This window comes from Nuphar pumila, chromosome 12 (genome assembly GCF_984573655.1).
Source record: "Nuphar pumila chromosome 12, dmNupPumi1.hap1.1, whole genome shotgun sequence".
In the NCBI taxonomy this organism is placed as follows: domain Eukaryota; kingdom Viridiplantae; phylum Streptophyta; class Magnoliopsida; order Nymphaeales; family Nymphaeaceae; genus Nuphar; species Nuphar pumila.
Window position 1 is genome coordinate 43080622 of NC_143260.1, and position 22287 is coordinate 43102908.

General features: G+C 36.4%; 1 protein-coding gene across 3 annotated transcripts in view; it reads left to right on the forward strand.

Moving 5' to 3' along the window:
* The window catches only part of LOC149820846 (Pseudouridine synthase family protein), a 134030-nt gene that overhangs the window by 7036 nt on the left and 104707 nt on the right, over positions 1–22287 (forward strand). For all 3 annotated transcript variants that reach the window (XM_089982931.1, XM_089982932.1, XM_089982933.1), the window contains exons 6-7: positions 611–791; positions 3393–3480. In XM_089982931.1, the coding sequence (XP_089839057.1) occupies positions 611–791; positions 3393–3480 (269 nt within the window). The remainder of the gene's footprint in view (positions 1–610; positions 792–3392; positions 3481–22287) is intronic.

Consider the following 22287-nt stretch of genomic DNA (forward strand, 5'->3'; position numbering starts at 1 on the left):
TTGAGCTAATCAACTGTACTCTTTGTTTCTTCGAAAAGTTTGAGCAATGTTCAGTACTTGCTAATAAGAATTAAGTGACCTATTTATCTTTTAATTTCTTTTAAATGTTTCAGGGGAAACAATAACTCTCATTGATGAAGTTATTAGTCTTATGGAGAGAGCTATAGGCATACAAAATATTGAAACATATAGCACACAGAAAAACGCAATGGAAGACTCATAAATATTGAAAAAAAAAGCACGTGAAAACCTGTTATACAGGAGGCTTGCAAGCATAGACATCAGATGTGACTGTAAGATTGCATTTTGCAGATTGTGATATGAACGTGGCAAAGGAAAATAGGATATATGAATCTGTTAAACAACCTAAATGCAAGAACATGAACAGTTGTAATGGCTTAGAATGTTTTGAGAGTTGCAATGGGTAATTCATTTTTGAATAATGGGACTCCTGCTTTTAGGTGGTATCAACATTAATCACTATGGTATTCCCATGCACATCTTGGTTCTTGTTTTCATCCTATATTAGAACCATTTTTTTTGACAAGCAAGGTTTAAGATGCTCCATAATTAGTTAAATAATAATGTTTTGGATTTTTTTGTTGTTCAGGTTGTCATAAATAAACCTTCAGGTTTGCAAGTGTTACCTGGAGGACTTTTCCAACAGCGAACAGTTTTGACTCAACTCCATTGGCGAACATATGGACCTTCTTTCTTGGCACTTCCTGAAAAATATTCTGAACAAGAAAAGCATCCTGTCCCAGTACATCGTTTGGGAAGGGGTACTTCTGGTATTTTCTCCCAAGTCTCTCAAGTTTGTGAAGACTCAACTGAGTGTTTGTGGACTAACTTTTGTTTCATCTTGAACATGCAGTTCCACTGTTTAGATATACTATTCACATTAGTGACTGTGGGCATATTATTTGAGATCAAATAGATAAGGGTTGGTATCGGGAATTTGGGGGTTTGCACCTGTTAAAAATGTATATATACATAGTGTAAATACATTTATACTTATATATGTATACATATATGTATTTATATGTATATATATTTATGTAACTAGGTTAGAAATTAGGTTAGAATAGTTAGTTTATTTTTTTACATTTTTGTTCAGTTTGAACTAGTCAACTTTTGTTGACTAGTCAACCGAAAGAGTCACTGGGGAAGTAAAACAGCTCTATTTAGAGCCGTTAGGCCTCTCCCAACGTCTCTTTGAAACTCTTATTTGTGTATATATAGGGGTCAACCCCCTCCCATTTGTAATGCTTCTTGCATGGATTTATATCAATAAAATTTTATTCTTTAGCCTCTTGTGTTGGCTCCTTTAGTGGGTTTTGTGTGTGAGCCTATTTGTGGTTTCTTGTGTGTTCACTTTTGGTGGACTTTGTTGTGGCTCTTTTGTGTGTCCACTTTAGTGATTTGGTTAATATCATTAGAGGATCTCATTTTCTTACATGGTTTTAGAGCTTGGTGATCAAGCTGAATTTGTTTTTGGTGCATCGGGAAATGTGCTACTCAAAATTTAAAGGTGTTGAAGCTCTTTCACAATTCCTATTCAAGTGTTTGTGAGATCATGATTGTGTCTCAAGTAAAAGATTGGTGGTGCTTACTTGGTGGAGGAGTATCCACGCTCTTTATCGGTGGTGCTTGCTTAGTGGTGGAGTGCTCGTGATCTTCACCTTGCTTTCCTCATTCTCTTCTCTAATTCTTTTCTTCTTGTTCTATCTTCTTTAGCTCTTGTAAAAATGGACGATAAGAAAATTTGTGTTTTATGACTCGTTTTCACCTAAGTACCAAGCCTATATTGCATTAATACATGCATATGTAGAACCCTCCACCTATGCTCAAGCAAAAGAACACTATCAATAGGTAGAAACCATGAGGGTAGAGCTAAATGCTTAGAAAAAGCAAATACTTGGACTATTTAAGACATTCCCCTACGAAAGAAACCTATAGGTTGTAGATGGGTGTATACAATAAAAACTAAGAGTGATGAGACTCTTGAATGATACAAAGCTAGATTAGTTGCTAAGGGATATTCTCAAGAGTATAAAATAAATTATTAAAAAATATTTGCCCAGTTGCTAGGATGACCACAGTTAGAACGTTAGTAGCTCTAGCCTTTGTGAGAAGATGACCAATATATCAAATTGACGTTAAGAATGCATTTCTTAATGGAAATTTAGCTGAAAAAGTTTATATGAAAGCACCACTTGGTATAACTATTTCTAGAGGAAAAGCTCTTCATCTGGATGGAGCCCTTTATGGTCTTAAGCAAGTACCAAAGACATTGAAAAAATCTTAACGTCCATGTGACAGATTGACAGTGTTGAGTGGTTGAGTGAAAAGAGGAGAAAAAAAAAGATAATCAAAGAGAATTCTAAAGAAAAAGCTTAAGTGTGCTCAGATTCCACAGTTATTCAATTAATTTTTTCTCAATGTAAGTATGTGCATGAATGTGTAAGAAACCTTTTATTGGCAAAATTAATCCCACAAGAAACATAAAATGTGCAAAAGGCATTAACAAAAAATGATGATGGTCAACCTAGTCTGTGAGATTTTCCTCAGCTTTTGAAAATTTAATGGAGCCCTAATCTATTTGCTTTATGGAAAAATACATGGAAAAGACATTTTTGCCATAGGTTTAGTTTTATTACATTTGAATAAAACATACACAACTTTCCTCCTTTCTCAGCTTATTCATGGGATCATTTATGCACATAACTAAATCAAGATATTTTCCTTCCACAACTATATCAATGCTGCAGATGCCTAACCTATGTCACATGGGTGCGGGTACGGGTGCGACACGGGTGTGGAGCAATTTCAAAAATTTTGGACACGGGGACACGGCTATATATATATATATATGTACTTAAAATATATATATATATATATATATATATATATATATATATAACAATAATAAGATCCGACACAGATACTGTCTTGGATCCGGGTCGGGTCCGTATCCGGACCTGAGTTCAAATTAATTTTAATAAATAGACAAAAATAGACTCGATCAAAGTTGACCGAGTCCAAAATGTGGACGGACTCGGCCCCGGTGCGTTGACGGAGTTTGACACTTAGTTGACCGTGTCCGCTGTGTTCGAAGCCGCACCCGTGGCGTGTCGACGCAGGTGCGTCGACCTTTTAGCTGAGTCCGTGTGACTTAGTGCCTAACATGTTTACTCAACTAGATTGTTCATAAATGGAATTCTAACTGCCAGTTTACTACTAACTTATGTGCATCCAACTTCCTGTTTTATTCAAGTAATACTTTAATTTTTTTATTTAAAAGCTTTCTCTCATCTTTGCCATTTTTTTTTTGTGTGTGTGTCTATCTGGTCTTCGTAACTTTTGTTGAATACTTGTTCCTTGGATTTCAGGCATATTACTATGTGCTAAGACAAAGCTTTCTAAAGCTCGACTAGCCAGATATTTTGCTGAGGGTGCATCATCTTTAACGGACAGCAGGTTCAGTTTTCTGACTCTTCCTATCTGGTAATCTTTGTGGTTTCTATGTGGTTTGTGAATCTGGTCTTTGGCATCATTCAGCCTGAATCAACTATTACTTATGCTCAACTCTTCCATGTTCACATTTTGTGTTTTTGTTTTACATGAAATGCAATATTCACATGAACAGTGATGAACCTAATTAGCTTTGGAAACAATGGTTATGGTTGGTTATGGACCTATGGTCAAATGTATAATTTTCAAACAGTTGTTTCCTTTGCAATAATCAAGTCCTCTCAAGTAAATTGTGTACTTAGCAAGTAACCATAGCAGATTGATTCTCTAGGAGAAAACTAAAGAATGTGCAGTGGGAGAGTTCATGAAGATTTTGTGAGTAGTAGGTTCATAAACTAGAGCACTGGTTATCATGCTGCTGCTGCCAATGTGTTTGTAAAGTTTGGTGTGCTTTGTGCATTCAGAGAATTGTGATTCTAGCACTGTAGATGGATGCTCATTTTTCCAATGTAACAAGGTCAGAAAAGTGGATGCTGCAGATCAAAGTATGTAAAAGGCATTACTGCTTGCTATCGCGTATTTTGGTACTTAGTCATTTTATAATTTTGACGTTTGGGAGAAAAATCGTTTGAGGCTCGATTTTTAGACTGAAGTCTTTGAGTTTGGGCTTGACCCAGGTCTCATCGACAAGGTCGAGGCGAGCCAAACAAAGCGTGAGAAAGAGTTTTATTTTGACTTTTAAATTCAAGCGAAATTTGGGTTATTTTTGGGCGAAATTCGGAATTTGATATTCGTGTAATATGTCGTTGGATGCGTCTCAAAATTCTGAGCGTAATAGTGTTTTACTTTCCTGAATTCGGGTTCCGGTTGACCCAAAAATCACGTTTTTTTAAAAATTGAGTAGTTTGTCGGAACGAATCCGGAGTTGGATCGGATTGAATCCAATGCATAAGATCCAGATTATTATGGATTTGGATCTTATGTAGGACCCACTTTAATCTAGATTTAATCCAGATCTGGATTCATTTTTGTTTTAGGTATGAGTTTGGATTTGTGGATCCGGATCCGGATCCAAATCCAAGCCCCACAATTTTCCAGCTTTAAATTGAATATAAAGCTTTAATTTGGGGTTTAATAAGGTTAGGGAGCCTTCTGGGTTAATTTGGCTATTTTTAGAAGTTTTTAGGTAATTTTAATTAATTAATTAATATTAATTCCAAATTTTTATTTTAGGGCTGACTAGGACTTCTTAAAAAGAGTCCTTACTCTTACTTAAGAAAGGATAAGAGAGTTTTAAAAGAATTGAAGGTTTTTTTTTAGAAAAGTCAACCTTTAAATGAGTTAAAAAAAAGATGGAAGAAAAGTTTCATAAAATGGAAACTCGCTTCTCCTAAAAGGGCTGGAGAGAGGGGGGGGGGGACGTCACCCCCTCTCCCACTCTTTATATAAAGAAAACAAAAAAAAGAAAAGGGAAAGGAAAGAGAGAAAAGAGAAAGAGAAAGAAGGGAAAGAAGAAGAAGAAGAAGAGCCTTCTTCTCCAACAACCCCTTTTCCACCATCATCTTTCATTTTTCTCCAGATTTTACGAAGATACGGGTCCCTTCTCTTGATATAAGTGAGAAATCGAATACCGATTCGATTCTCATGCTATATCTGTAATGAAATATGCGGAAAAGAAATGTATGTCCTACAATGGACATTCACACTTAGAAATCAAAGAACAAGTCCAAAAGAGGACATACACAAAAGCCAATAATGGCTAGAAAGCATAAAATCTTATAAAGGCACTAAAAGGCTTGAAGAAGCCACCCTTACAAAGGGGGAGACCCTACTTATTTATAGGCAAGAGAGGAGTGAGGGAGAGTTAGAGAAAAGCAAGAGAGAGGGACCATTGGGAGTCCCAACAAGGAGTCGTTGGGCTCCCAACGGTCACAATTGTGACCGTTGGGGGCCCAACGACTCTTTGTTGGGGCCCCCAATGGCTGTGCATTAAATGCACAAAAGGTAAAAAAACAAAACAAAAAAAGAAATAAGAAAAAATAGGAAAAGAAAAAGGAAAAAAAGAAGAAAAAGAAAGTCTAAAATGCCCCTATTGGGTGAGTTTACAGAATTACCCCTTATCGGGTAGTGTATGATAAATATTTTTATATATATATATAAATATATAGATTACATATATTTTAACACCCTCCCTGAAGCTTTACGGGGATACAACGGAAAGCTTGTTGAGAAGAAACATGAAACGAGGAGCAGCAAGAGCTTTGGTGAAGAATTCCGCCAACTGGTACTCGGATGTGACGTAGGGCAGTGCTATGATTCCTTTTAGGTATTCATCTCGAACATAGCGGCAATCCATCTCAATGTGTTTAGTACGCTCATGGAAGGTGTGGTTGCTTGCAATATAGATAGCACTTTTGTTGTCGCAACACATCTTCGAAGGAATTGAGATGACGATGCCCATATCACAGAGGAGACTTCTAAGCCACACAAGCTCCATGGTTGTAGTGGCCATTGCACGATATTCCGCTTCAGTTGAGGATAATGATACTTTATGCTGCTTCTTGCATCTTCAAGAAATCATAGAGTCACCTAAGAAAACACAAAAACCAGTGGTTGAGACTCTATTATTGGGATTTCCTCCCCAATCAGCATCTGTATAAGCAATTAAATCAAGGGATGATGAAGAGGAAAGAAAAACTCCCTTAGTTATGGTGTTTTTAATATATCTGACAATCCTTAAGACTGCACTCATGTGCACAGTTGTAGGTGCATGTTGAAACTGACTGACGGAGTGAATGACATGAGCTATGTCTGGCCGACTGATGGATAAGTATGTCAGAGACCCAACGAGTTGACGGTAGGGAGTAGGATTCTCGAGAAGTGTCCCATCTTCCAGCCTTAGCTTTGCATTGATAACCTCAGGGGTTTCTGTCTTCTTATCATCCGAAATTCCAGACTTGGAACAAATGTCAGCAACAAGTTTCATCTAAGAGAGAATATACCCTCGGGGTGAATATGCAACTTCAATACCTAGAAAATATCTTAAGAAACCAAGGTCAGACATGTCAAAATTTTCTTTTAAAATTTTCTTAATATCATGGATTCCTTGCTCATCACTTCCAGTGATGATCATATCATCAACATATAGTAGTAGAATAACTACAAAGGACCCTGCACTTTTCACAAATAACGCAGTGTCAGTATAACATGAACGAAAATTTAAGCTAGTCATTACATTGCTAAATCTGTCATGCCAAGCCTTTGGAGCTTATTTTAACCCATATAGTGCTTTTTTAGTTTAAGAATTTTGTTTTCACCAATAGATACTCCTGGTGGAGGATCCATATAGACCTCTTCACTTAGTTCGCCATTAAGAAATGCGTTCTTAACATCCAATTGATAGATAGGCCATTTTTTAACGGATGCAACCGCAATAAGAATCCTAACACTAGTCATTCTAGCTACAGGAGCAAATGTTTCTTCATAGTCTATTCCGTACTCTTGAGCATATCCTTGTTAAATTATGTAATCAAACTTGTAATTTCGTATATATATTATATATATAAGGTAATACATATATATAATATATGTATATGTATTTACCAATTATATATATAAAATATATATAGTCATAGTAAGGGTAGTTTAGGAATTTTACACATATTCTTTTTCGAGAATATGTTTTTTGTATTTTCCTTTTTTCTTTTTCTTTATTTATTTTTGCTTTTGCATTTAATGCATTGTACATGCATTGGGAGGGGCCCAACCCACTAGTCGTTGGACCCCTCCAACGGTCACATTTGTGACCGTTGGAGGGGCTCCAACGACTATGTGGAGCCCCTCCCAAGGCCTCCTCCAAAGCCCTATATATATGGGCAGCTCCTCTTGTATTTCTTAAGGGATTTGGGATTATAGCCCAACCTCTTTAGTGTTTATGAAACTTATGGGTGCAAGTGCACATTTGTGATTCGGTGTGTTGTGTTTGTTGTGCACAAGTGTTCTTGAGTGTGTATGTTCACACATTTATTCTTAAGGTTGTTGCGTTATCGGCTAAAGTATCTTGTTGAAGATACTTTTACATGGTATCAGAGCCTCGTTGAAGAAGAAGAATTGCGATTCGCCTTCTTTTGCATTCCTCGGGAAGCATGCCTTCAAGTTTTTTGAAATCAAAGAGGATCATCTTCTTCGAGCAATATTTTAGGAGCCTCTTTTGTCAAGAAAGACGCAAAAAGTAATTAAGGTACATACTATCTCTTGCATTCTTTCCTCTCTAATGGGCGAAAAAGACACCCATTTCTCTCTTGGGTTTAAGCTTAATGGCTCAAACTATCATGTTTGGGCCGGTAATATGGAAGCCCATATTAAAGGAAAGGGGCTTTGGGGTTACGTTCATGGATCCATACCGGAACCGAAACCCAAAATTACCATTGTTGAAGGAGGGGATATTAAGATCCTTGAAGGGGATGAAAGACAAAAGGCCCTTGAAGAGTATTCTAAGAAACATGATGATTGGGAAATGAAGAACTTCAAGATCTTATCTTGGATTTTCTCATCCGTAGAGACCAAGATAAATGCCAACATCATCAAATTTAAAAGGGCTTCCGAAGCTTGGGTATATCTTGAGAAAATGTACACCTCAAGAGATCTATCCCACAAATACTTTCTCCAAAAGAGGGCTTTGACTCTCCAACAAAATGACATGACCATTCAGGAGTATTTTGCCAAATTATCCTCTATTTGGGACGAGCTCGCAATTCTTGAACCTAAATGGAGTGGTGAGGCAATCGAATTAAGGCACAAACAACTTGAAGAAGACCGGTTCTTCAATTTTTTAAATGGCCTTAGACCCGAATTTGAACAAGTTCGGTCCTCTCTTCTCTCCGCCTTCACATCCCCCTCACTCGAAGATGTTATCACCAAGCTAAGTGGTGAAGAAACCCATATGGGGATTGGCAAAAATAATCCTAGCATTCTTGTTACTTCCTCTACTCAAGAAGATGGTGAAATGGCTAATGCCGTGTCAAGACCGGGAAATAACATGAGGATCTATAGACCTCCTCATTTCAAGAATCAAGGTCAAGGAGGAAATGATCGGTATGGCAAAAGAGACTATAGCAAAGTAACTTGCTATCATTGTAAAGAACCCGGACATATCAAACCCTTGTGTCCTAAATGGAAGAAATTGATTGCAACGACTATGGCATCTCAAGTTGAAGAACGACCCTCTTTATCAAGTGAGTCTCTTTCTCTTCAACAAATCGTGGAAGCCCTACAACCTCTTCTCAAGGGAGGTACTTCCGGAGCCGCTATGTCATCCTCTTCCCCCGGTAAGACATCTTGGCTTTTAGATTCCGGGGCATCCTTTCACATGACCCCTAGTTATTGCACTCTTTCAAATTTTTCTAAAAATGCTTTTCCATCCTTTGTATCAACCGCGGACGGTACATCTCTTGAGATTAAAGGAATAGGTAATTTTGAAAATCAAGACTTCTTTGTTCCAAAAATTCGTTTTATCCCAAACCTTAACCTAAATCTTCTTTCCGTTTCCCAACTCTCGGACCATGGTTGCGATATAAAATTTTCTTCTAATAAATGTTGGATACAGGATCGCCAGTCCGAGAGATTGATTGGGGAAGGCTCTAGAAGAGGAGACCTCTACTACATAGATTTTCTTCAAGTTCCCAAGAGTCAATTTTGCAACGTCGTCCAAAACAAAGACATTCATGTATGGCATAAGAGATTGGGTCATCCCAATATTGTTAAAATCTCGTATTTGCCTTTTGTTAAACATCTTTGTAAAAGTGACTTTTTGTGTAATGAATGCATTCTTGGGAAAATGAAATGTTTGCCTTTTCCTCAAAGATCCATGTTTACGACAAAACCATTTGAAATTGTCCATTCCGATGTATGGGGACCGACTCCGGTAATGTCAAAAGGAGGTTTTTTCATATTATGTGATCTTTGTGGATGACTATACTAGGTTTTGTTGGATCTATTTCCTTAAACATAAACATGAAGTTTTTTCAACCTTTAAAAGTTTTCACATGATGATTTCAAATCAATTCAATGGATGTTTAAAAATCTTTAGGTTTGACTCTGGAGGAGAATACCTCTCAAATGAATTTAAGAGTTATCTTGAAAATTTTGGAATTCTTCACCAAAAATCATGTCCGAAAACCCCTCAACAAAATGGGTTAGCCGAACGAAAGCACAGGCACATCATTGAAACCACTAGGACTTTGCTCATTTCTCAAAACATTCCAAAAAATCTTTGGGCTGAGGCAGCTCTTACCTCTGTCTATCTCATAAACCGACTTCCATCGAAAAATTTAAACAAAATTTCTCCCTTTGAAAAACTGTATGATAAGGAACCTGATTATAGCAGGTTAAGGGTCTTTGGGTGTAAGTGTTTTGTTCTTACTGATAAGAATGACAAACTTTCTCCAAAAGCCATTCCTTGTGCCTTTCTTGGCTATTCTGAAACCCAAAAGGGGTTTCGTTGTTATGATATCAAAAGTGATAAATTGTATGTTTCCAGAAACGCGAGTTTTTTGAAAAATGTTAGTGGATTTGAACGTTGTGACCCCCATAATGAAAATATGGATTATTCTTTTTTATTTGATTTATTGAATAAGGACGATGATACTAGTGATAATGAGTCAGATCAAAGTAACCCAAATGAACTTGAAACCGAGGAAAACATCTCCTTGTCTCCTTCGTCACATCAACCTATTGAATTACCTAGAGACCCTATCACCTACTCTCATAGAGATCAAAACAACTTTAGGAGTGCTCTTGACAGATATAATGATGCCAGTCCCAGTGCCTCTCAGAATGAAGTGATCCCTCGTAGAACTGAGAGAAGTAGAAGGCCTCCTTCTAGGTTCATTTCCTATGACTCTTTCTCACCAAGATATAGAGCATGCCTTAGTGCCATCCACTCTTATATAGAACCTAGAAATTTTGAAGAAGCACGTAGATGCCCTGAATGGATTAATGCCATGGACAATGAACTTGAGGCTCTGAGAAGAGCCAAAACCTGGAAATTCCAAAATCTTCCTAAAGGCAAGAAAACAATAGGGTGCAGATGGGTTTTCAAAGTAAAAACTAAAAGTGATGGATCCCTTGAAAGGTATAAAGCTCGCTTGGTTGCAAAAGGATATAGTCAAGAATATGGTATTAACTATGAAGAAACTTTTGCTCCTGTAGCTCGTATGGTCACTGTTCGATGTCTTATAACCGTTGCCTCTATCAACAAATGGAACATCTATCAAATGGATGTGAAAAATGCCTTTTTAAATGACGATTTAAGCGAAGAAGTCTACATGGATGCTCCTCCTGGAATGGAGACTCCTAAGGGAAAGGCCCTTCGTCTTCAGAAAGCACTCTATGGCCTAAAACAAGCTCCCAAGGCTTGGTATGATAGATTTAACTCTGTTATGATTGAGAATGGTTTTTCCTCTTGTTTTACTGATACTGCTCTATTTGTTAGAAAATCCAATGCAGGGATTGTAATTTTACTTTTGTATGTTGATGACATGCTCATCACTGGGAGTGACTCTAACGCGGTTAAGAGTATAAAATCTATCTTAAAAGATAAATTTGAAATGTCTGACTTGGGTTTTCTAACGTATTTTTTGGGAATTGAAGCAGCATACTCTCTTAGAGGATATTTCTTATCTCAAACTAAGCTTGCTTCTGAGATCATTGACAGGTCAGGTATTACAAATGAGAAGCTTTGTGAAACTCCTGCGGTAGTAGGAGCAAAGATGAAAATTGATGATGGGGTTCCCCTTTTGGATCCTACACCCTACAGACAGCTTGTAGGATCATTGATGTATCTGAGTATTACCAGACCAAATATATCCCATGCAGTCCATACTGCAAGTCAGTTTCAGCATGTGCTTACATCCGTTCACATGAGTGCCATCTTACGGGTCGTAAGATACATAAAGGGTACTCTAAATAAGGGAGTTTTTTTGTCCTCTTCCTCTAACTTAAAATTGATTGCTTATACTGACTCAGATTGGGGAGGTGACCCAAATAACCGTCACTCCACCACTGGTTTTTGTGTGTTCTTAGGAGACTCACTAATTTCATGGAGATGCAAGAAGCAACAAAAGGTGTCGCTCTCCTCAACTGAAGCTGAATATCGTGCCATGGCCACTACTACCATGGAGATTGTTTGGATTCACCAACTGCTAGAAGACATGGGGATCAAAATTGAAGGACCCACCAAGCTATGCTGCGACAACAAAAGTGCAATCTACATTGCAAAGAACCACACCTTTCATGAGCGGACTAAACACATCGAAATGGACTGTCACTATGTTCGTGAAGCATATCTCCGAGGAGTTATCGATCTCCCTTATATCACGTCCGAATATCAGTTGACAGATTTCTTTACTAAAGCCTTGTGCGCTCCACGGTTCAACTCCCTTCTTGGCAAACTATCGGTCATATTGCCCTAAGTTTGAGGGGGGGGTGTTAAATTGTGTAATAAAACTTGTAATTTCATATATATATTTTATATATATAAGGTAATACATATACATATATATAATATATGTATATGTATTTACCAATTATATATATAAAATATATATAGTCATAGTAAGGGTAGTTTAGGAATTTTACACATATTCTTTTTCGAGAATATGTTTTTTGTATTTTCCTTTTTTCTTTTTCTTTATTTATTTTTGCTTTTGCATTTAATGCATTGTACATGCATTGGGAGGAGCCCAACCCACTAGTCGTTGGACCCCTCCAACGGTCACATTTGTGACCGTTGGAGGGGCTCCAACGACTATGTGGAGCCCCTCCCAAGGCCTCCTCCAAAGCCCTATATATATGGGCAGCTCCTCTTGTATTTCTTAAGGGATTTGGGATTATAGCCCAACCTCTTTAGTGTTTATGAAACTTATGGGTGCAAGTGCACATTTGTGATTCGGTGTGTTGTGTTTGTTGTGCACAAGTGTTCTTGAGTGTGTATGTTCACACATTTATTCTTAAGGTTGTTGCGTTATCGGCTAAAGTATCTTGTTGAAGATACTTTTACAATCCTTTGGCTACCAACCTAGCTTTATAACGTTCTAATGACCCATCACTTTTAGTTTTAATTTTGAAGACCCATCTACATCCAATAGACTTCTTTCCAGTGGGTAATGAAGTTATTTCCCAAGTTTTAGCCTTTTCAAGGGCACTAAGTTCTAGTTTCATGGCTTCAACCCATTGAGGAATGTTTTTGGCTTCATTATAGTGTGATGGTTCATGATAAGAGTGTAATGCAATCAGGCATACCCTATATTTAGGTGTTAGGCACTCATAGGAAACAAACCTATTAGGAGGATTGGAGATTCAGATAGATCTCCTTAAAGAGGTTTTTTCTATGTTGGAACCTTCAGAATATTTTTCTAAAGCGCTTATGGGAGTTTCTTGACCACGCCTAGCATAGGTTTGAATTGACCTATTTTCAAAATCATTACTTCCATTTTCAACATTACTAAGAGGAGTATCCTCTAAATCATTAGGAACATCCTCTACGTGAGGAGTCACATCTTCTCGAGAGAGAAGATCAAATAAGAAAGCATATTCGCTTTCATCAATATCTTTATTTTTCTCAAAGCTGTTCTCATTTTCTAAAAAGGTAACATCTTTGGATACATATAGTTTGTTGCTTTTGGGGTCGAAGCACCTAAAACCTTTTTGATTTTCTCCGTATCCTAAAAACACACATTCAATAGCTTTGGGAGATAACTTATCTCTTTTATGTGTAAGGACAAAACACTTACACAAAAAAATTCTTAATCTATTAAAATCGGGTGTTCTTTCAAAAAGTTTTTCATATGGAGATATATTTTGTAGGGATGAGGATATCATTCTATTTATCAAATAAGTTGAAGTTAAGGCGGCTTCGGCCCAATAGCATTTTGGAATTTCTTTGGAAATGAGAAGAGTCCTAGTGGTTTCCAAGATGTGTCTATGCTTTCTTTCGGTTATATCGTTTTGTTGGGGAGTCCTAGGACATGACCTTTGATGACAAATGCCATTGGTTTCCAAGTATTCTTGAAATTCATTTGATAGATATTCTCCACCGGAATCGGATCAAAGAATGAAGATATTAGTTGAAAATTGATTTTTGACAATCATATGAAATTTTTTAAAGAAATTAAAAACTTCGGATCTTAGATTGAGAAAATAGATCCATACATATCTAGTGAAATCATCAATGAAAGTAACATAATATGAGTATCCTCCTTTTGATATGACCGGAGAAGGACCCCAAACATCCGAATGAACTAATTCAAAGGGTCTTTTGGACACAAATGTTCTCTTTGGAAAAGAGGTGGATTTCATTTTTCCAAAAATACAACTCTTGCAAACAAAATGTTTCTCATTACAAAATTTCTTTTCAAAAGGAAAGGAGTACATTTTTGAGAAGCTTGGATGTCCAAGTCTTTGATGCCAAGTTTCTATATTTTTATCTTGGACATGATTACAAAATGAGTTAGTGGGAAGTTTCAAATTGTTCATGTAGTAGAGATCTCCCCTCCTATGGCCTTGCCTAATCCGCTTCTCGGACTGGAGATCCTGTATAGAGCAATCCTTGGTTGAGAAGGAGATTTTACATCCATGATCACATATTTGAGAGACAGATAAAAGATTTAAATTAAGTTGAGGCACTACTCTTACATTTGGCATAAAAAAATCTTTTGAAATGTCTAAAGTTCCAAAACTTTTAACTTGTAAAGAGGTACCATCGACGGTGGAAACAAAAGAATTTTTGGAGTTGCTACATACATTGGATAGTCCATTTTCAATAGGGGTCATATGAAAAGATGCTCCAGAATCAAGAATCCAAGAAGGCGTACCTGGAGGAGAAGAAGAGGCAATGGCGGCTCCCGAAGTTAACGACGATTTGAGTAGAATTTGAAATGCTTCAGATAGTTGAGCAAGGGAAAATGACTGTTTCCCTTTCATTGGCTCCTCCTTCTTTTGTGGGATTTCTTCAATAATAGCAACTTTACCTTTTGGAGGTTCATTTATCTTTGGACAATTAGGTCTTATATGACCCGGTTCTTGACAATGATGGCAAATGACTTTCCTATAATTGCCATTATAGTTATTTTGCCTCCCAAAGTGTGGAGGCTTATACACTTTCATATGATTGCCGGGTTTAGACACGGCAAGAACTTCATCTCCTCCTTTAATCATGCTAAGACGCGTTTCTTCTTGGCATATTTCGGCTATGGCATCTTCCAATGGAAGCGGTTTTGATTTATGAAGAAGGGAGGACCTAACTTGTTCATATTCGGGCCTAAGCCCATGTAAAAATTGGAAAAAGTGTTCTTTTTCCATTTGTTCTCTTCGCATTTCCACATCTTCACTAGATACCCATTTGGGTTCAAGAAGGGATAGCTCATCCCATAAAGGTCCAAGAGTGCTATAGTAATCTCTTACACTCATTTCACCTTGCTTAATGGTACGGATTTTTTCTTGGATAAAGAATTGACGAGCAAGGTCTTTTTGGGTATACATACCATTCATAAAGAACCATGCTTCATTTGCTAGGCGGAATTTAGTAATGTTGGCACAAATCTTTAGCTCCACGTTGTTCATGAACCATGCAAGAATTTTTGCATGCTTACTTTCCCAATCTTCTACCTTGGATTGGTGATCTTCAATAGCCTTCATGCGAGCATTTCCTTCTAGAGCTTTTTCTTGATCACCATCTATTTTCGTAAGTTGAAGTTGAGGTTCCCTAATGGTGCCCATAACATATCCCCAAAGTTTTTTACCTTTGAGGTTGTTCTCCATGGCGGCGGCCCACATCATGTAGTTAGTACCATTAAGCTTGAAGGAGAGATCAATCTTTTGTTCTCCTTCCATCATATAATCAAGAATGAAGGACAAACCAAGAGAAAGGTAAAACTAGACAACTAGCTATATGAATCAAGAGCACAACCAAGGCTCTGATACCATGTAATGAAATATGCAGAAAAGAAATGTATGTCCTACAATGGACATTCACACATAGAAATCAAAGAACAAGTCCAAAAGAGGACATACACAAAAGCCAATAATGGCTAGAAAGCATAAAATCTTATAAAGGCACTAAAAGGCTTGAAGAAGCCACCCTTACAAAGGGGGAGACCCCACTTATTTATAGGCAAGAGAGGAGTGAGGGAGAGTTAGAGAAAAGCAAGAGAGAGGGACCATTGGGAGTCCCAACAAGGAGTCGTTGGGCTCCCAACGATCACAATTGTGACCGTTGGGGGCCCAACGACTCTTTGTTGGGGCCCCCAATGGCTGTGCATTAAATGCACAAAAGGTAAAAAAACAAAACAAAAAAAGAAATAAGAAAAAATAGGAAAAGAAAAAGGAAAAAAAGAAGAAAAAGAAAAAGTCTAAAATGCCCCTATTGGGCAAGTTTACAGAACTACCCCTTATCGGGTAGTGTATGATAAATATATATTTATATATATATATATAAATATAGATTACATATATTTTAACAATATCATGATCTAAAATCATGGTAAAAGCGTAGATCTATGTGATCACTCTAAAATATACGGAAGAGGATCTGTGTGGATCCCCTTCCATGTATGCGTTTTTGACTCTTTTCATCTTTCAAAAACAAAAATCCTGTACATACTTATTTTTGTGTTAAAACAGAATTTTTAAGTAATGCATATGCGTCCGTTTAATGCCTAGTCCTTGTGGTAATCGATGTTCCTATGGGTGAATCATGATAAATATATGTGAACTCATATTGTATGCATGTATTTACTGGAAAACTTGTGTGTGATAGTGTGCCTATTGCAAACAAACGAACATGTGTGCACAGTTGGGTAAGTATTCACAAGCAAGCATAATGCCATGTTAGATTTCTGAACATGCTCATGTTTCCATATGTTTTGTAAACATGAGGATATAATAATGCTATATCAGGCATAGTTGAGCTATGAACCTTGCGAAAGCATGTCTGAGCAAGTCGGATCATGTTTCCAATATTGTTTTTAATGCATGAGCTATGTGCTGTCCACACTTGTTTTGGAAGGAAAGGAAAGGAAAAAAAAATTATTTATTTTTCTGGGTAGTACAGGGGAAGTTTTTCCTTGATCACACGGTCTGGCCAGACCTGTCAATGCTTGACAGGTCTGCCAGTCGAGTGACATGGCTGAGCCAGCTCAGGTCCAGCTGCAGAAAAAAAGGGACTTGTGTTTGGGCTGACTAGGCCAGCCCGGCTTGACAGGAACCGGCCTGGCCCTGTCCGGGCCTTGGGTTAACCAGACCCGACCCAGCTGACTAAGGTTAGCTGGGCCTGTTTGGAACCCCAACCGACCCCAGCTGGTGTAAATCCAAAAAAAAGAGAGAGAATTTCTTGCATGTACTGTGTGCAGTGTTGTTCATTCAGTGAAAAAAAAAGGAGAGGCTTATGCATCGATTTCAAAGGGGCACAATGTCGTTATAGTTGATTATACACTTGAAAAAAAAGGGGGCTTGCTGTGTGTGCTGTGTATATGCAAAGTAATAAGAGCATGCACTGATATATATGGGCTAACATATTGAGATCATATAATTGACATGAACAGGTACACTTGATGAGGATATGCATGTACATGGACATGTACACTCAAAGCAAACATGCATTGATTTGAATAAGCCTACAATAAAAACATGCAATTGACATATTTATGCATAGTGAATGAAAGCATACCATGGACTGAATAGGTGCATTATATGAAAGCGTGCAATTGTCACTATCATGTGAATTGAATAGGAAAATGCTTTTAAATATTCTTGTTTCACGCTCATAGTTGAAATATGCAAATATGAATGTACTTAGAAAGCATGTGATTTATTTTCATATATGGCATGCTGTTATGGTTTTTGCGTATGGTGCATCGATGATCGAAATGAATCATCGTGGGCTTGGTAAGCCCCTAGCTTTGGTTTGTTCTTTCTTTAATCATTTCAAATGCATCACAAAAATCATATTTATTTTTATTGCACTGTAATGCACTGTTCTATGCTTTTTCGCGGGCGGTGGTCCCGTGATGGCTCTCACGGGGGTAGATGCGAGCTTTTGTCTTTGATTTTGCATGGTGAATTGCAAAACTTAATAATTATATTTTTTTTAATAAAAAGTTAAATTTTTTTAATAACACTATTTGAACTTAATAAGAATAGTTAAATGTTCAAATTCTTAAGGAATAAAAAGTCAGCCCTAGGGTTCCAGTGCAACTTTCAAACTTTTATGAATGAGTATAAAGTTGTACATATTTAAATCTTGGGTTTTTTTTTGGTTTATGTTTCTTGAAAAAATGATTTTAACATATTAGTACTTCATTTTAAAAGTTTGGGATAAAATTTCTTATAATTTAAATTATTAAAAATATTTTTGTGTCATAGGCACCTTTTACAACACTTAGACAGATAAGGACCTCGTTTTGAATTTTATATAAATTGCTATGTTTGAATAGAAATTAAGGGCCATAGTCAGGAAAAGTAGGTGTTATATTACAAAAATCCTTTGGTTTTTAGTGGAATCTCTCTCTCAGTTCTACATAAATTCATAATTTTCTCTCTTTTCTCAATAATACCCAATTTTTTTTATTATTATTTTTGTTTTTTGTCTAGATGGATCATGTGAATGATTGTGGTTTTGTGCAAATGATGCGCATGGTTGCACCCTTTTTATTTCAATGGGATTTATGCAGATTGATACTTGTCTTTTTCTCCTACTTATCTTCCTTTCTTCATTTTTACTCTCTATTTTGGACTTTGTACATTACAACGTGTATATTTACAGAGGACTTGTTGATGCATACCACAATATTTACATGTTGCACAATAGATGCACGCATTATGAGATAACCACATAGCAACAAAAATTTTAAATAGGTAATTTCTTCACTGGGACATACACTGCAAGCACAATTTCTGCATAGTGTTCTGTTTATGTATGTGTGATACGATAAGCTAATAAATTTATTCTTTAACTTCTATAGTAAAAAATAGATTTCATAATATGGCATTGAAATTATTGATCATTAGAAATTCAATTATCCCCATATTTTTATTTTTTTATTTTGCTATTTTTGTGAATATCAAAGCTTATTCTTCATGAGGGAGGAGGCCCTTTGCAGCTTTCCCTTGGCTCACTGATTTTCACGTTGTTCTGCACTTTGTCAAACAAACATTGAAGGGAATGAAATTGAAACTCTATTCTGGTCTCCAAAGTAATATTGTTTTTTGGGTACAAACGAAAGCAGAAAATTGTAGAATAAATGCATCTATGATTGATTTGATATTTTAACTGAAAGAAAGAGTACCTGAAAGAAAGGATAACTGTACAAAGATCACCTTGATAAGGAATAAAAGCAATGTTGGCTCTTTGACATAAAATTCTAGTGCTCAGTCAAGAATGGCTAACAGTCTTGTTTCTTTCATGCAAATATTGAGAAGAATTTGGACATAAAGCATTACTATCATGATATGCTTGACTAAACATGTATACCTTAGTAATGCAAACACAGGCTGAACTAAGGTTTTCAGGGGTAACCTTCTTGGTATCCGTCAATGTCTCTGACATCAAGATCAAATATTCAGAGAATAGAATGCACTAAATTTATCATTTTTTATTTAATGATCTAATGTTCACTCCTATCCACTATACTGTTAAATTATGTTAATCAAATGTAAGCTAATATATATATTTTATATATATAAGGTAATACATATACATATATTACATATATGTATATGTATCTACTTATTATATAATATATATATATATATATTATATTGTTAGCCATAGGGGTAGTTTAGTCTTTTTACACATATTTTTTCTTGAATATGTTTGTAACCCTTTTTTGTATTTTCTTATTTTTCTATTTCTTAAATTCTTTTTCTTTTTTAAATTATTGTACTTACCTTGAGAGGGGGCCAACACACAGATGTGACCGTTGGAGGAGCTCCAACGACTATGTGTGGAGCCCCTTCCAAGGCCCACTAAGCCCTATAAATAAGGGCACTCCTTGTATTCTTTAAGGCTTTGGGACTATTTCCCAAGCTTATTTCTTAATGCTTATGATTCTTGTGTATGCATTTGTGCATTTGTGAGTTTTGTATTGTGCTTTTGTGCACAAGTGTCTCAAGTGTTCTTGTTGTGCATGTGTTCACATATTTATTTTCAAGAATATTGTAATCTTGATCCTAGTATATTGTTGAAGATACTTTCACATGGTATCAGAGCATCGTTGAAGGAGGAGGATTGTGGGTATCCTCATTTTTGAGTGCCTCGAAAAACGTGCCTTCAAAGTTTTTGAAGTCTGAAGTAGATCATCCTCCTCGGGCAATATTTTAGAAGCCTCTTTTGTCAAAGAAGAAGTGAAAAACTTTTGAGGTACGTGTTTTTTCTCATCTTCTATCCTCTCTAATGGGCGAAAAAAACTCCCACTTCTCCCTTGGTTTTAAACTTAATGGTTCAAACTATCATGTTTGGGCCAGAAATATGGAAGTCCATATTAAATGAAAGCGGCTTTAGGGGTACGTTCAAGGTTCAATATCGGAACCCGAACCCAAATTTACAATCATTGAAAAGGGGGATATTAAGATTCTTGAAGGGAAAGATAGACAAAAGGCTCTTGAAGATTATTCAAGAAAGCATGATGAATGGGAGATTAAGAACTTCAAGATCTTGTCTTGGATTTTTTCATCCGTAGAAACCAAGATCAACGCCAACATCATTAAGTTCAAAAAGGCCTCCGAAGCTTGGTTATACCTTGAAAAAATGTATACTTCAAGGGATTTGTCACACAAATATTATCTTCAAAAGAGGGCTTTGACCCTTCAACAAAACAATATGACTATTCAGGAATACTTTGCCGAACTATCTTCTATTTGGGATGAGCTAACTATGCTTGAAACAAAGTGGAGTGGAGAAGCAATAGAATTAAGACACAAACAACTAGAGGAAGATCGGTTTTTCAATTTTTTAAATGGACTTAGACCCGAATTTGAATAAATTCGGTCCTCCCTTCTCCCCGTCTTCACATCTCCCTCAATTGAAGATGTTATCACTAAGTTAAGTAGAGAGGAAACCCATATAGGGATTAGTAAGAATAACCCTAGCATTCTTGCTACCTCTTCTACTCTAGAAGATTGTGAAGGTGTTCATGCCGTGTCAAGACCCGAGAATAATGTGAAGGCTTATAAACCTCCTCATTTCAAGAATCAAGGTCAAGGAGAAAATGATCGATATGGCAAAAGAAACTATAGTAAACTAAATTGTCATTTTTGTAAAGAACCGAGGCATATCAAAGCCATTTGCCCAAAATGGAAAAACTTACTTGCAATGGCTATGACATCCCAAATGGAGGAACGACCATCATCATCAAATGGGTGTCTCTCTCTTCAACAAATCGTGGAAGCTTTACAACCTCTTCTCAAGGGGGGAACTTCCGGCGCCGCTATGTCATCTTCTTTACCTCTTGGTAAGACATCTTGGCTTCTAGAGTCCGGTGCATCTTTTCACATGACTCCAAGTGCTTGTTCTCTCTCCAATTTTTCTAAAAATTTTCTTCTATCTTTTGTCTCAACGGCGGATAGAACACCTTTTGAAATTAAAGGAATAAGCAATTTTAAAAAACAAGATTTTTTTGTTCCAAAAATTCGTCTTATACCAAAACTAAATTTAAATTTACTTTCGGTTTCTAAACTCTCGGACCATGGTTGCGATATAAAATTCTCTTCTAACAAATGTTGGATACATGATCGCCGGTCTGGAGAGGTTGATTGGGGAAGGCTCTAGGAGAGGCGACCTATACTATATTGATTTTCTTGAAATTCCCAAGAACCAATTTTGTAATGTTCAAAACAAAGATATTCATGTATGGCATAAGAGACTGGGACATCCCAACATTGTTAAAATCTCTTATTTGCCTTTTATTAAACATCTTTGTAAAGAGGATTTTTTATGTAATGAATGTATTCTTGGGAAGATGAAAAGTCTACCTTTTACTCAAAGATCCATGTTTACGACAAAACCCTTTGAAATTGTTCATTTCGATGTATGGGGTCCGACTCCTGTGATATCTAAAAGGGGATTCTCATACTATATAATTTTTGTGGATGATTACACTAGATTTTGTTGGATATATTTTCTTAAACATAAACATATAGTTTTTTTCAATATTTAAAACTTTTCATATGATGGTTTTAAATCAATTCAATGGAAGTTTAAAAATTTTTAGATCCGACTCTGGTGGCGAATACCTTTCAAACGAATTCAAGAGTTATCTTGAAAGTTATGGTATTCTTCATAAAAAATCCTGTCCAAAAAACCCACAACAAAATGGGTTAGCTGAACGAAAGTATAAGCATATCATTGAAACAACTAGAACCTTGCTCATTTCGCAAAATATTCCAAAGAAACTCTGGGTTGAGGCAACTCTTACATCGGTCTATCTCATAATTGAAAAATTGTATGAAAAAGAACCTGATTATAGCAGGTTAAGGGTTTTTGGATGTAAATGTTTTGTTTTTACTGATAAAAATGATAAACTTTATCCAAAGGCCATTCTTTGCGCCTTTCTTGGTTATTTCGAAACCCAAAAGGGTTTTCGATGTTATGATGTTAAAAATGACAAATTGTATGTTTCCAGAAATGTAAGTTTTTTGAAAAATCTTAGTGGTTTCGAAAGCCTTGAATCTAATGACGAGAACGTAGATTATTCTTTTCTATTTGATCTATTAATTGAAAGTGATGATACTAGTGATGATGAGTCAAATCAGAATGACTTA